Below are 13255 nucleotides of genomic sequence, written 5' to 3'. Positions count from 1 at the left end.
AATGAGGGAACATGGAGGTTGTCAACAAACCCGACGCGAAACTCAGGAGGTCACAAGGTTCTCTTGATGAAACTTTTTCCGCATTTGTAATATTTTCTTTCAAAGTTAATCCCAAAGCAGTCGGGTTCTTTGTTGTCTAAATTCATTGTAATTTTACAGAGAACACTGAAGAAGCAAAAAATCCCGATGATGGTACAGATTATTAAGGCAAACAATTTTTGGTATTACCTCAGGAAGGTCAGCCACTCAGGAATACTTCTGGACTCTAACAGTGCTGTTTTAACCCCCTATTATGGCCTAGTGGTTGGGTTTTCAACGCAAGGCTGGGAGGCAGTGACTCAAACAACACTCTGCAGCTTGACCAGGATAGAAGTCCGTTTCCAGACTCGTAGAGATGGCAACATGCTACCGTTGGTACTCATGGTGATGTGCTTCGTCGCGTTTTCAGTCGCGTTCTAGAGGTTTACGGGCCCGTAGACGCGTCGTTAGGAACGTCGGAAACTCGAGTCGGTGATGCCGTAGCGGGGTTTTCGGTGCTGGAGGATTCCATCTCTTGTATTGCTGAAACTACGCAAGGTATGTGCACGCATTGGGGTTTCAATTGATTGAGGCGAGTTCAGTTAGTGCTGGAGACTGTTAGTATTGAGGAGAGGTGACGGAGAGCTTAAGTTATGTCTTGCTTCACCTTCGGTATTCTCACATCATTACGCAGAGGTAATGAGCACAGGTATATTATAATGGCCGGCAATATAAATTTATCGGATAGGACGCGGAACATGTCGTCAAGTCTATACATTGTGAAATTCCAGTCGTCCCACTCTGCCATGCCGATACGGAACCAAGGCGTCGTACTCAGTAGGTATAGGCATACACACTCTAGCATCCTCTACACGTCGGTAGTTCACACTTCGCCACAAGAGTGATAGAGACCAGGCCACCAGGAAACGGGCACAGAAGCGAGCACCCCACCTCTTGCCATGGCACGATGATTGTCTTTTTCTCTACGCACGATGATCTCTTGCCGAAGGCCAATTCCTGTCTGTCACGAGATGGACGATACCTGCTCGTATCCGTGCTCTCATCATCTGGTCGACGTTCTTGGCTGGGCTTACGGTTGTTGTGCTGCGGACGAAAGCATCCTGGCGTGGTCAGTTCGAAACCAGCTTCGACCGGACATCGAGAAGCTGCGACAGAGGAAGCAAGCAAGAGAGGTCTCGGGATTTCTCATCCTTGATCTTCACCGTGTTGCCGTTTTTGCCGATCTGGTGCCATGCGCGCCCTCGCGTTGAGCAGGCCGAATGACAGTCAAGGAAGGATAGTCACGTTCACAACGCTCAGCAAAAGGGAACTCTTGCACACTCGATCTTGAGACCAGAAAAAATAGCATGATCACAGCCAGCCGGATCCTTAAAGGGATTGTGGAACTTCTCCAAGAGCTCCTTTGTGATGTGACTAGTGTATAATATACTTGGATGCTACGCACATACAACATCACGATAAACGCGACCGCCAAAGTATAAGTTCCTTCCGGGCTGGCGTTGCAGCTTGTTAAGAGTTGTGGGCCACAGTGTGCTCAGAAACGATTCGACAGCTTTAGGCGATAGAACAGGGCTTAATGGTTGGCGCACGAGAATCTGCTTGAGCGCGTTGCTAAGACTGATGATGGTATTCGATGGGCTCAAGCATTCTCGCGTTGGTGGCGTGCCTGGGGCCGCTGAAGGCTGAGGCGTATTGCATAACGCCATTTCCTCCCATTTCACACCGAGTAAAAGAGAACTTATGCCTCTTGGTGTAGAAGGGGGAATTGAAATAAGGATTGTTTTCAGTGGTTTAATTTTGTGGTATGGCCTCTTTTTTGAGGAATGAGCTTGCGCCGAAAGATATTTTCTGTAATGCTTTCTAATCAAACCTGCATATCTTGCGCCATGTTGTGGCCGATGATAAAAAGGGGAAGAAAACAACGTGTTGTATTATGTGCTTAGACACTGGTGATGCGCTCAAGAGGAGCTCGAGCGCAGCAGACCATGAGCTTTAGGCTTGTACCGAGCTCTCCTGACTCCGAGAGTAAAGACTTATCGCTCCAGATGCTCTTTCCGGAGGGGCTCTCAGCTGCGTTCTCGTAACATCGTGTGTACCACCATCGACCAACGTGGCTGACTATTCTGGTGATACCTTCGTCTGCCAAGGGGCTGTTGTCATTCATCATCTCGGATAGACTAGCAGGATCCTTCTTGCCCTCGTCGGCCTTACTGTCTGAGCGAGTGAAGGAACTTGCGACGGGGACGGCTACTCGTGCTACCTCGATGGTAGTGAAACTAACATTGCCGAGAAGACGAACAATGAGATCCGCGGTTGATCCAAGACTGGCCTCAGGCGTCTTCTCATTGATCCGCTCTTTTAGACGGCGAACTGTACGTCGGCCCCGATTGCCCATGTTGTTGAGGTCGACATCTAGAATGGAGAGCTCGATAAAACCTCCTGGCTTCAGCACACGGCGAGCTTCAATAAGAATGTTGCGATAGTATGCTTCAGGCGCTGCTACAGGGAAGCGGTACACAACAGCCGTGAAACTATGAGGAGCAAAGGGGAACTTGTCGAGGTGAGAGACGTATTGGATCTGATGGTGGTTTAAAGGGCTCAGAGGGAAGCTCGAAGATGAACTCTTGAGTTCTTCAGGAACAGGAGCACGAGGAGACAGGTTAAAGAAGGTAGCGGCCGGGTATGTTTCGGCAGCGTAGAATGACCAATCATCGTTACCAAGGCCATCAATCACAAGGACTGAGTGTCTCTTCAGTGATCTGTCAACAGGAACCAGTTCATAGCGAACGTCACTGAAGAGAGCCTGCCCGAAGGTAAGCCACTTACTCACCGTTATTGAGCCAACCCTAAGGTTGACTTGCGCGAGCGGTGGCCCATCCTCTGAAGAGGTGCTAGCATCAGACCGCCTTGTCTTGCGGGATGATCGGCTGCTTCGTCGAGATACCTCACCAGTTGCAGGTGCCTCACTGTTGGTGTTACTGTCTACATATTCCGAAACAAACTCGGAGACTGAGATGGGAGTGCTGGGGCTTGGGTGGGGTTCGAAAGCGGCCCGGAGATATTCAGTCATGTCGGCGCTGCAAGTGATAGAAATGGTGGCTGCCTTGAATTTTCGGCTTCCATCCTCATCGATGACAACAGTAGATGTCTCTATAAGCTTCTCATTACTAGCCAGCTTCGACTCGTAAGCCTCAAGATGAAACGGTGTACCTCGTGAAGAGGTTGGGGAGGGAACTGCTTTGCCAGCACCTTCTCCGACGAGATCATCGTACTCATTCCATACCTCGTCTTCTGCAGGAGAATCATTAGGCTGTGGGATCACAGCAGTAGAACCAGAGAAGGCAAGAATACCGGAATAGCTCGAGCTAGATGTACCAATATTTCCCTCGCAGTCCTTGCAAGACGAAAAGGCAAAGGATTCCTTTTCAACTCGGCTCAAAGCAGGTAAATTGGAGTCACTCGATGAGAGATTGTTGGGGCTTCCTCCTGTTGAGCCGTCGGTAGTCAGATCAGGAACAGGAGTAGAAGGTCTGGAAGGTGAAGGACCTTTGGCAATTGACTCGGGATCGTAGACCTCAAGGTTTTTAGTTGTCGATTTCTTGCTAGCCCCGAAAGGCCTATAAAAGCTCATTGGAGACACATTTTCATTAGTGTTACGCACAACCTTGGGGATTCTCCCGACTTGAGAAAGTCGACTTCGTCGACTAGCAGTGGTTCTTGTTGAAAGAGGCTGTACAGTAGGCTTCTTGGACATTAGCGTCTGCTCGGGTACAGGCAAACGAGGGTTGATCTTCATCTCGAAGTTCTCCAGCCTTGGTAGATGAGTTGGCTCTACAGGCCGCACCAGAGAGTTGATTGATGATCGTGTCTCTGGCGTGCCTTGCGAAAGCTCGGGAACTACACCAACAAAAGATGATTTTCCATAAACTTCGACAATCCTCAAGCCATCTTGAATGTCCGTCGGCTCGCAATCCTCCTGCTCTGACATAGCTATCATAGCATAAAGGGCGGGTGGCTTCTTTCCAATTGGCTTGGCACTAGTCGAGACTTTCTCGCTCTGTTTACGCCGCTGGGTCTGGGCTGGCCTTCCGAACCAATACCACTTTCGAGGAGATCGCGGCCTCTTGACAAGCTTCTTGGGTACAGGGTGAGAAGACTTGACCTCATGAGAAATCCCCCGTTGCAGCTCGGAGTGGGACTCATTAGACATGACACTGGTATCGGAACTTTTCATGGGCGATGGCGGATATCCATATCTGCTGATGGGCTCAGGTAATTTTAGGGGGTCACCCGGCGAAGATCGAAGCGACGGATAGATCTTCGGGAAGCCAATCTCGACGTCTTCAGAATCACTACTCTCTGAGGGACGACGAGTACCAAAAGCTGAATCTGGAGTGTGTGATAGAGGTGACAACCTCGACTCCTCGGTTGCCAGGCTTTGGGAGCTTACACTCTGAGTGGTTTCAGAACTTGCATTTCGATTCTCGATAACCACTGGGTTGGCCCGATCCACACAGCATAAACTGTTGTTGGAACCGGGTTCTTGAGTCTTCTGACTGCTGGGGTGGTCGCGCGTCATGTTGCTGATACTGCCACTGCGTCTCTTGGCAGCGCCAATACTTCCATAACCTTCATGACCTGTGCCGGCTGCGGGACCTTTGCGAAGAGTCTTCTTTTCCTTCCCAGACTTCCTGACTGGTGCTACGTTGGCGTGATTGTTAAGGCTAAAGAATGGGAGTCGTGAGAATAGGGAGGTTGCCACATTAGCACTCGTTGTGCTTGTCATTCGAGGTGGCTCGGGGAGCCTGGACTTCTTCGACTGGGCTGTTGCCTTAGCTGCTGGTTGAGAGCACAATTCGTCGTTTATGGGGAGTTGTGAAGTTAATGCTGTTCGGCCTCCATGAGTGCACTTCGGCTTCTGAGGCGACAAGGCTGCTGTAGCAGCAGACTCGCTTCCACGTCTTTCGGTTTTTAGGAGGAATTGAGGGAAAGTATTGCTGTGAATGACTGTCATGTGGTTAAACAATTGGATTTCTATGTCAGGGACGTCATCTCTGCTGGGTCGAGTAGGGTGTATAGCTCTTGGGGAAGTGGATCGCAAAACAGGTCTTGAAACCTTGCGCATCGGTTTGAACGACCATGTATCTTCATGAAGAATGGTTGGTGAAGGAAGCAATTGCTTGGTCTTCTTGATGGCTGCCTCTAGAACAGTTGAATTCGATGACGATGTACTCAAGGACTCTCTAATAGCTACGCGATCGCGGGGATCAACGGTGACGGCATCGACTGCGTTAGGGAAACCTCCACCAGCTCTTTGTGTCACAGAAGATTCCCTGAGGACAGGGCTTTGTAGTCGGTTAAGAGGTGTAGCATGATACGAAGGCTGAGATGCAACCGGGATTGACGTGGTGACGGTAGAGCTGGCGCTTCGGTTGATGTGATGAGTGTTTGACGTGTGAACTTGAGTAGAGCACGTATTCAAGGTTGGAGTGTAAATGGAGGAAGCGAGACAGGAACAGGGAAATAAAAAGGTAGCAAGATGGGTTCAAAATCTAAGAGATGAGAGACAAAGCAACGGAAGACAAGATACAAGATAGTAGCAAAATTTGAGAGCGAGTGGGGGGAGATATAATAAGGTAAGAAAAGCAAGTAAGTAAGGCAGATATTGTAGCAGCGGGGAAGGCTGCGACGGTAGCGGGAATAAAACGAAGAATAAGTAGTGTTCAGGCAAAGGGCGACCTTTCTGGGGCCATCATCGTGAGTCGGCAACACCATCTGGTACATGAATACATCGACTGATGGGAAGAGGTACATGCGTGGTAGACTAGAGTGTGGACGACTCTGACTGTGGCGCTTCTCCTAGTTCTTGTTGGAACATCCGGGGATCCTCCTTCCCTTCCGGATTCAGATTAACAGTCTGAAAGTCCTAGATTTAAAGTTTAAAGTCCTAGATGAAATCATTTAGAGATATAAACCTGAGAAGAACTCTCATCTCACTAATGAACAATTAAGTTTCGTAAAAAAAAAAAGAAATACATTTTTCACTCAGCACTACTGCGCAATATAAACAACAGTTCTAGCCTGACCCGAATTAATAGGTGGCAGGCATGACCTTGCCAAGAATCGCATCTCGGACAGTCCTCCCATGCGATGCGATGCGATAAAATCATCCCCAAGTCGAGTCATCCGTTGTCAGTGAGTGAGGAATACCACGGCAGCTGTAATATCCGTAGGCTGCAGAGTACGTAAACTCAAGCGTGATGCTGCGCCGCTTTCCCTCCGAGATTATATCATGTCATTCGGTGCGTTGTCTCTTCAGATGAGCTTTAGTGTTCAATCAGGATGTCCAGATCGCCAAGAGAGACTTCTAGCGCATAACCCTTCGGGTCAGAGGAGGTTATTGGCGGAACCTCGTCGATATGTTCTCCTGCAGTGGTGCTGTTCTCAATGGTGTCGGATGGCTGAATTACCACACTTTTGGCCTACACCCCTGCAGATCGATAACGTCGTGCAAAGAACCCAGATGTTAAAAGACAATGTCACTCTGACAGGCAACGCTAGATCGACGAACTACAGAAACCCCTAGGCGTTAACGTCTCCTTTCAGGTCGTTTTCCTTGTCACCCGGGATCTTTCTAGACCAGGCTCAGCATGCCACCATCCAACCAGACAATACATCTTTGGGATCGGACAACTTCCTTTGTACGGCGAGCAGCGAATGTAGTGCCATGGGAAGCGTGGCCCCTTGAGCAAGGAAAAACCATAAACACGAGATCCCCGAATGAGAAGTGGGTTGCGAGTGGGGGGTTGTTTAATACCGGCTGTCCATTGCCGGGGCAGACAGAATGCGGGTCTGTAGTGGAGAAGCTGAAAATTCTGGGGCCACGGGTGTACTCGAGTACAAAGAGAAGGAGGCGACCTTAACAGCCACTGCCCCCCCCGGCTCGAGACAACGGGTAGAGAGGTTTCACATGCAGGCAGTGGATCTCCTCGTCTCTAAGGTAGCCCTAAAACAGCAACGCAGGAACTCTCTGACGTCATTCCAATTGCTTCTCGGGCGTGCGTCGGCAAAAAGATGCATCCAGCGACCCCTCAACGTGGTTTCGCGACCTGGCGGGTTTGAGGTGTGGTATCCAGTGTTGACACAAATTTACACATCAAGCCACCTCGAATCGTCGGTAATCGAAATTGTAAACGGTTTTCTATTCACGCCCGAAGCAAACAAGGCATGCATAGACCCGGACCCTAGGCGAATCATCGCAATTCCTGTACGGCAGTGTATTGTCGCCAGTCAACACCATTGTTCTCTGCTCAAGACAACCACAGACTCTAACGTGCCTCTGCAGGACGCATCGCTATCCTACACTATTAGGCTTTTGGTCGTGAAAGCGCACAAACGGAACACACGCCTACGGGAGCAGAAGAAGCGCGAAAAGAACTCAAAGGAAGCTTGAGATGAAGTTTTTCGGAAGGAAATATCCATTGTCCGCCAGTTACGAACATAGGTTGCTACTCAAACTAGGACGTAAAGAAGGCTGCCCAATGCCTTGTAGTTCGCGATGGCAGCATTCTTCATAACCAATGGAAGAATGCCAGAAGGGAACAGCTGAATTACCAAAGAAGTAGGCTCTTATGCACCTCATGACATATACCTCTGTGTTTACAGATCTGTGGAAGTTAGTGATGACTGATACTCCATGGCTGAGTATGGAAACTTCGACGGCCAGGGAAAAATGTAAATTCTGGCCCAGCTAGCATCTAACTTCGGTCTCCCTATGGCCCTGGGAGGGTCCGAGCCGTGTGTGATTGTCAACCACTTTCCGCCAATCCATTCTCTTTTCTCTTTCAGATTTACAAGCCTATTCTCCTCAGCCTAGTAGCGCGTAGGTAAGTCTCGTATCTCTCGTATCAATTCCTGAAGGCTATAATAGACTTTTGTTGAGCTTGGTTCATGTGCTTCGGATCCTTCCACAAACCCAGGTCATTTTTGGCCTCCGTTCCGACGACAGACATACGCGGGGATCGCCCCTTTAAAGAGGTTGAGGCCTAAGCAAAGAAAGCACGAACTCGGAGTCAGATTCAAGTTAGAGCAACCGTTGAGCTCCTTAGTTGCCACTCTCGCAAAGCCCTCCAGAAATATGTGAAGTACTTTCGCCGTCTGGTCAGTTCAAAAGATACACGTTTGAAAGCAGAATAAAGCACGGACGTACATGGTATGAATGCCTTACTCGGCCATAGAATCTGACTGTGGGTCTCTGTATGATGTATTGGGCCAACGCCATGTGCCGAAGTAGCTGGGGACTCCACGGTTCGTTACTCTCCTCATACGAACACGAGGTCTATCTTCGAAAGTTTGGCATCTCTGAGCCATGGAAGAGACTAAAAAGAGCATATTGGGTTCCCCAGCACAATCGAGGGGCTCCTCGATAGTATGGTCAGTGCCACTCGTATGTGGAGTAACACTGGAATTCATCAAGAAGCTGCTTGGCTGGTTCTGCTTCCTCAATCCAACTCGTAATCAGTACCTGCTGTATCGTATTAAGCACCTCCTGTACCGCCTTGAGAATAACATCGAGCTCGCTCTTAGAAATTCTACTCAGATCCAGTCCTTTTGACTCCGGCAGCATCTTTTGCAATTCATCAATCGTGGCATAAGTCACTTCGCTGGACTGCTGCTGCTCAGTGTTCTCGCTGAATGATATGTTGCGCTGAGTCATTGGCCTGGATCTTCCTTTGATATGAATCTGTTCAGATTCTGCCTCGACCTCCTGCTGTTCTTTGATATCCCCCTTCAGGAAGAGTTCATGGATCCTATCAAGGATCCTTTGCACTCCAGGGCACATGCCTCGTACTGGTACCTCGCGGTCAAAGTTGGTAAGGAGAGTGTTCTTGCAGTGAATGGTAATCTTCCCGTCTGCTATAGCATAGCCCCAGTCATCGTCATCGTATGTGACAGAGGGCTTACTACCTCGCGGTTTCTCCTCATTATCCTTGTAGGTATCGTCGACTCCATCGATATGTTTGTCCACAGGCAGTGTGGGTGCATTCTGTTTGTCCTGTCCTGGTCTCGCCCCCACGACTATAGTACCCTCTGCTGAATCTGAGTCGGACTCGTCGTGAATGAATGTCTCTGGTAGGCTTGATTTACTCTTGGGGGAAGTCAGATTTGAGTCTGGATCAGGTCGTGCTTGATGCGGAATCTCAGAATGTACCTATATATGTTAGTCACGATAAGTAAGAGTCTTTCCAAAATTTCACCGCCCCGCTATCACGCCCGCTACGCCACTCACCTCCCTGATGATATTGCTTGTGCTCAATACTGGTAGCTCAAGTTCCGGCGTTGAAGGAAAGTTTTGCGTTCCTTGGAGGTGTGTCAGGTATGTTTGAGGCTGAGATATCCTGTTACAATCCATCTCCTGGTATTTCAGTGGGCGTTCACCGATGTCTGAGTATATCCTATTTGCATTAGCCGAACTCGGAGCGGCCGCTTCTACTCGCGGCACACAGTCTTGTTGTAGGGTCTCGTGTGCATCTTCTGCAGGAGGTGCCTGGTCAACTGAAGAGAGAAATCCGGTAAATGAAGCACTGCTCAATGGTGCATGGTGAGAAGGACCCATATGAAGAGAAGTACTATTCAGTATCTGTGGTCGTGGCGTAAGATATCGGGGAGGCTGAAGTTTCTCTCTTGTGCTGCCGAGGCTAAAGCCATAGAGTTTGACGATCGTTTTGAGGGCAGATTCGAGTTTGTTCCATGGATGCACCCTGACACTATTCTTTCGCACGGCGACGGGCTGGGGGTCAGAGAATCCCATAATGATCTTATGGAAATCTTGGCTCCATGGATCTTTCTCGGACACCGTAGTCGGGTCAAGCTTACTCAACGTACTGCGAATAAGGTTCCTCTCTGGTAGGGAAAAAGGTTTTTTCGTGTCGACAAGGTACTCGACAAGGAGGATAATCTCGCAAGATGTAATATAGAACTCGCCTTTTGCAGCCCACAACATACACGAGACGCGTCCCCCGCCATCGGATTGACTATTGATGCTCGACAATTCGAAGGTAGTATTCAATGTCGATCCCTTTCGTGTTCTGTGGAAGACAACAATCCGACGATGCTTGGCCTTGTCCTGCTCTGACCAGTTCTCTCCCATCGATTTCAGATCACCCGTAATCTTCAAAACCGCCTTACTAGGATCAGATGAAGTGAGTTGGCAGTTTTCATCGTTTCGAGCATTAGCACTATCAATGCTAGTTTGGGTCAGCTGGAGAGCATTATTGGTCCCGCCGTCTACCAGGGCATGACCGTTGTCCCAGTTGGTGGACGTATCAGGGTAGTCTTTGCCTCCCAGTAGAGAAGGTAGTCCTGGATCTGGAGGAGATTGCCCTTGTGAAAACGAATAAATTCCCTAAGCAAGTTAGTTGTGGTACTTTATAGCTTTGCCAAGGTCCGACCGCTGTGCCATAATGTCACGCGACGTCACTTACCTCGTCGACACCATCACTTGTAACCGAGGCTGCTGGCTTGTGTTTACATTTTTTGGTGTGGCGCTCCTGATTGTCCTTTCGAGGAAACGTCTTAGTGCAATCCCGCCAGGCGCATTTATATGGACGTTCACGAGTGTCTTTGAAGCAAATGTTAGTAATATTGTTAATTCAATGGCCTGTCTTGCTTACGAATCTTCAAATGGCGTTTATATTCGCCAGGGTATTGATACCATTTGGGACAAAAAGGACACCATAATGCCTTTTGACTTCCTTTCTTGGCGGCTTTTGCCCTATGCATATTCCGTTGGGAAGCTTTTGCGCCCAACTTTGCTAGTACACCCCCAGTTGCTGGCAAGCTTTTCAGGCTCTCAGAGAATTCTGGAGTCGGCACTCTTGGTATCATTGCTTGCGGCCAATTCGAATCAATTTGGGCGTCTGGTAGCAGCGCTGGGTTCCTAAGAACACCGCTTTGCGCTGGTAGTTGGCAACGAGGTATATATTCTGACTGGATATCTCCTGTCGGCTCTTTAGAGACCTGACCTTGGCTTAAACATTGTTCCGGGAATAGATCATCAGATACTCGGGCTCTAGGCCCTCTTTTAAATGAGCTTTGGCACTGTGAAGTCGGAAAGGTTGCTAACTGGGAGGAACTTGAATGACCAGGATCGAGCGACATATTCGCGTATGGGGCCATTTCATATTGAGCAGGCTGGCTTTCAGTATAATGGGCGTAGGATCCTTTTGGTAGTATGTTGTCGTGGACTGGAGCAGTATAAAAGGCGCTTGGGTAGTCATCAGTCAATGTCTCGATTTCTGGAGCTGAATATGGAGGATCCGTGAGAGATTGTTCCACTTCCTGTGATAGTTGATGATGAGTCGGGATCAAGTCTGTTTCGGTAGCAACACCTGGATTTCCTACCTCCGTGACATAGGATGGCTGATTGAATAGTTGGAAGTCTGGGGATTGCTCGGAAATTAAAGTATCTTGATAGTCGTAAGAAAGATTGGCGGGAGGCCCTTGTTGGTTGCCATGGTGTTGTGGCATACGGTAGTCGTGGACTTGCGATTCAACATCAGCGTGATATAAGAGCCTGTTTGAGTGGTTGTTGTTTATATTGCGCAGTAGTGCTGGGTGAAAATGTATTTTTATGAAACTTGGTTGTTCATTATTGAGCTGAGAGTTATTCTCGGGTTTATATCTCTAGATGATTGTATCTAGGACTTTGAACTTTAAATCTAGGACTTTCAGACTAACAGTCTGAATCCTGAAGGGAAGGGGATTCCCGGATTTTCCAACACGCCCCCATCCACCTTGTCTTCAGGGCACAGAGTCATCGTGGACTTCAGTACTCCAAATAATACGACCTGCTTCCTCGATCGGACATGCACTGACTCGAATTGCTTCTAGAAAGTGACCGTGGCTGACGGCGTTCAATGGTTTAGTGAGTCCGTCTGCTACCTGCTCATGTGTGCTGACGTATTGCACATCAATATTCCCGGCTTCAACTTCTTCTCGGATATGGTGCTCGGTTAACGGAATGTGCTTTGTCCGTTGGTGAAGCTCAGGGTTTCTGCATAGCTTTAGGGAACCCTGGTTGTCGCCGTTCAGTGGGATAGGCATATGTAGCGGAAGGAGCAGTTCAGAGAAGAGGTTCCTAGTCCAGGCCAATTCTCTGGCACACTGGGAGAGTGCTGTATATTCAGCCTCGGTAGTCGATAGTGCCACTGTTTCGTGCCGTTTGGCCCTCCATGAGACTGTAGATCCTTCAAGTTGAACAAGCCATCCAAACGTCGATCTTCCCGTAACAGTGTCGCCTTTCCAATCCGAGTCGGCCCAAGCTGTGATGCTCCAAGCGGATTCAGGATCTTTCTTGACGCCCCCAAGCACCAGGCCGTGGTCTCTTGTCTGCTGTAGATAGCGGAGACCTCTTTTGATCATTCGTGAATGTGTTGGTGATGGATTCGACATGTATCTTGAGAGTACCGAGAGTAGGAAAGCTAAATCGGGTCTGGTTTGGGTCATTCCATACATCAGCGAGCCGGTTTTCGAGCTATAGTCTTCTCGTTCTTCTGGAGAAGCCGAGTCGCCATTGTCTCTTGGTTGCAGTGTCGAGAGTGAATTTCGCTCCATCGGGGTCTTGACCGGTCGACAATCCTCTAAGCCGAATTTCTTCAGTATTCTGGTAAAATATGCATCCTGGGAAAGGTAGATCAGCCTTGAGTTCCTGTCTCGGGTTATTCTTACTCCAAGAAAATGGCTGGCGGGACCGAGATCAGTCATTGTGAAGATCTCTCCCAGGCGGGCTTTGTACCCTTGGATTGCTTCCTTGTTGCTGCCCATGATGAGGAAGTCATCCACATATGTGATGATGATCACTCCCGTTGTGGGATTGTGATATACGGCCGTGTCAGACGTTACTTGTCGAAAGTCAAGGGATTCCAAGGCCTCCTTCAGCTTCTTTTGCCATTGCCGAGGCGCCTGTTTGAGTCCATAGAGGGATTTGATCAGTTTGCAGATCTTCTCGGTTGAGAATCCTGGCGGACGGTCTTCTGGGTGTTGGTCGAAATACTCTACAAGCCCTTCCGGCATTTCGATGAAGACTTCTTCCTCGAGGTCCCCTTCCAGGAACGCCGTCGACACGTCCATCTGCTCAATCTCCCAGTCAAGACAGGCAGCAACGGTGAGGAGGATTCTCCAAGTCGCCGCTTTGGCAACAGAGGCAAAGGTCTGG

General features: G+C 49.0%; 2 protein-coding genes across 2 annotated transcripts; both read right to left on the bottom strand.

Annotated features, from left to right (window-relative positions):
- Positions 1-68: 68 nt before the first annotated feature.
- FOXG_12600 (uncharacterized protein) lies at positions 69-5750 on the bottom strand. The gene is made up of 2 exons (XM_018392422.1): positions 686-5750; positions 69-626 (listed from the first exon to the last, which is right to left on the bottom strand). The coding sequence occupies exon 1, from the start codon at positions 5162-5164 to the stop codon at positions 1979-1981; it is 3186 nt and encodes a 1061-aa protein (XP_018252099.1). The 5' UTR covers positions 5165-5750; the 3' UTR covers positions 69-626; positions 686-1978.
- A 3526-nt stretch (positions 5751-9276) lies between these two features.
- On the bottom strand, positions 9277-11651 carry FOXG_12599 (uncharacterized protein). Its single transcript, XM_018392421.1, has 3 exons — positions 10713-11651; positions 10524-10660; positions 9277-10444 (listed from the first exon to the last, which is right to left on the bottom strand). Exons 1-3 carry the CDS (start codon positions 11566-11568, stop codon positions 9293-9295), a joined length of 2145 nt encoding a protein of 714 aa, XP_018252098.1. The 5' UTR covers positions 11569-11651; the 3' UTR covers positions 9277-9292.
- Between the last annotated feature and the right edge of the window lie 1604 nt (positions 11652-13255).

The sequence above is a fragment of the Fusarium oxysporum genome, chromosome 3, assembly GCF_000149955.1.
Source record: "Fusarium oxysporum f. sp. lycopersici 4287 chromosome 3, whole genome shotgun sequence".
Classification (NCBI taxonomy): domain Eukaryota; kingdom Fungi; phylum Ascomycota; class Sordariomycetes; order Hypocreales; family Nectriaceae; genus Fusarium; species Fusarium oxysporum.
Note: the sequence above shows the minus strand (reverse complement) of the source record. Positions and strands in the feature narration are given on the sequence as shown.

Coding starts and splice junctions, on each gene's coding strand:
- FOXG_12600 (XM_018392422.1), bottom strand. CDS start 5,164: ATGCGCAAGGTTTCAAGACCTGTTTTGCGATCCACTTCCCCAAGAGCT.
- FOXG_12599 (XM_018392421.1), bottom strand. CDS start 11,568: ATGCCACAACACCATGGCAACCAACAAGGGCCTCCCGCCAATCTTTCT. Junction 10,661..10,712: donor TAAACGCCATTTGAAGATTC/GTAAGCAAGACA, acceptor TTTGCTTCAAAG/ACACTCGTGAACGTCCATAT. Junction 10,445..10,523: donor CAAGTGATGGTGTCGACGAG/GTAAGTGACGTC, acceptor TAACTTGCTTAG/GGAATTTATTCGTTTTCACA.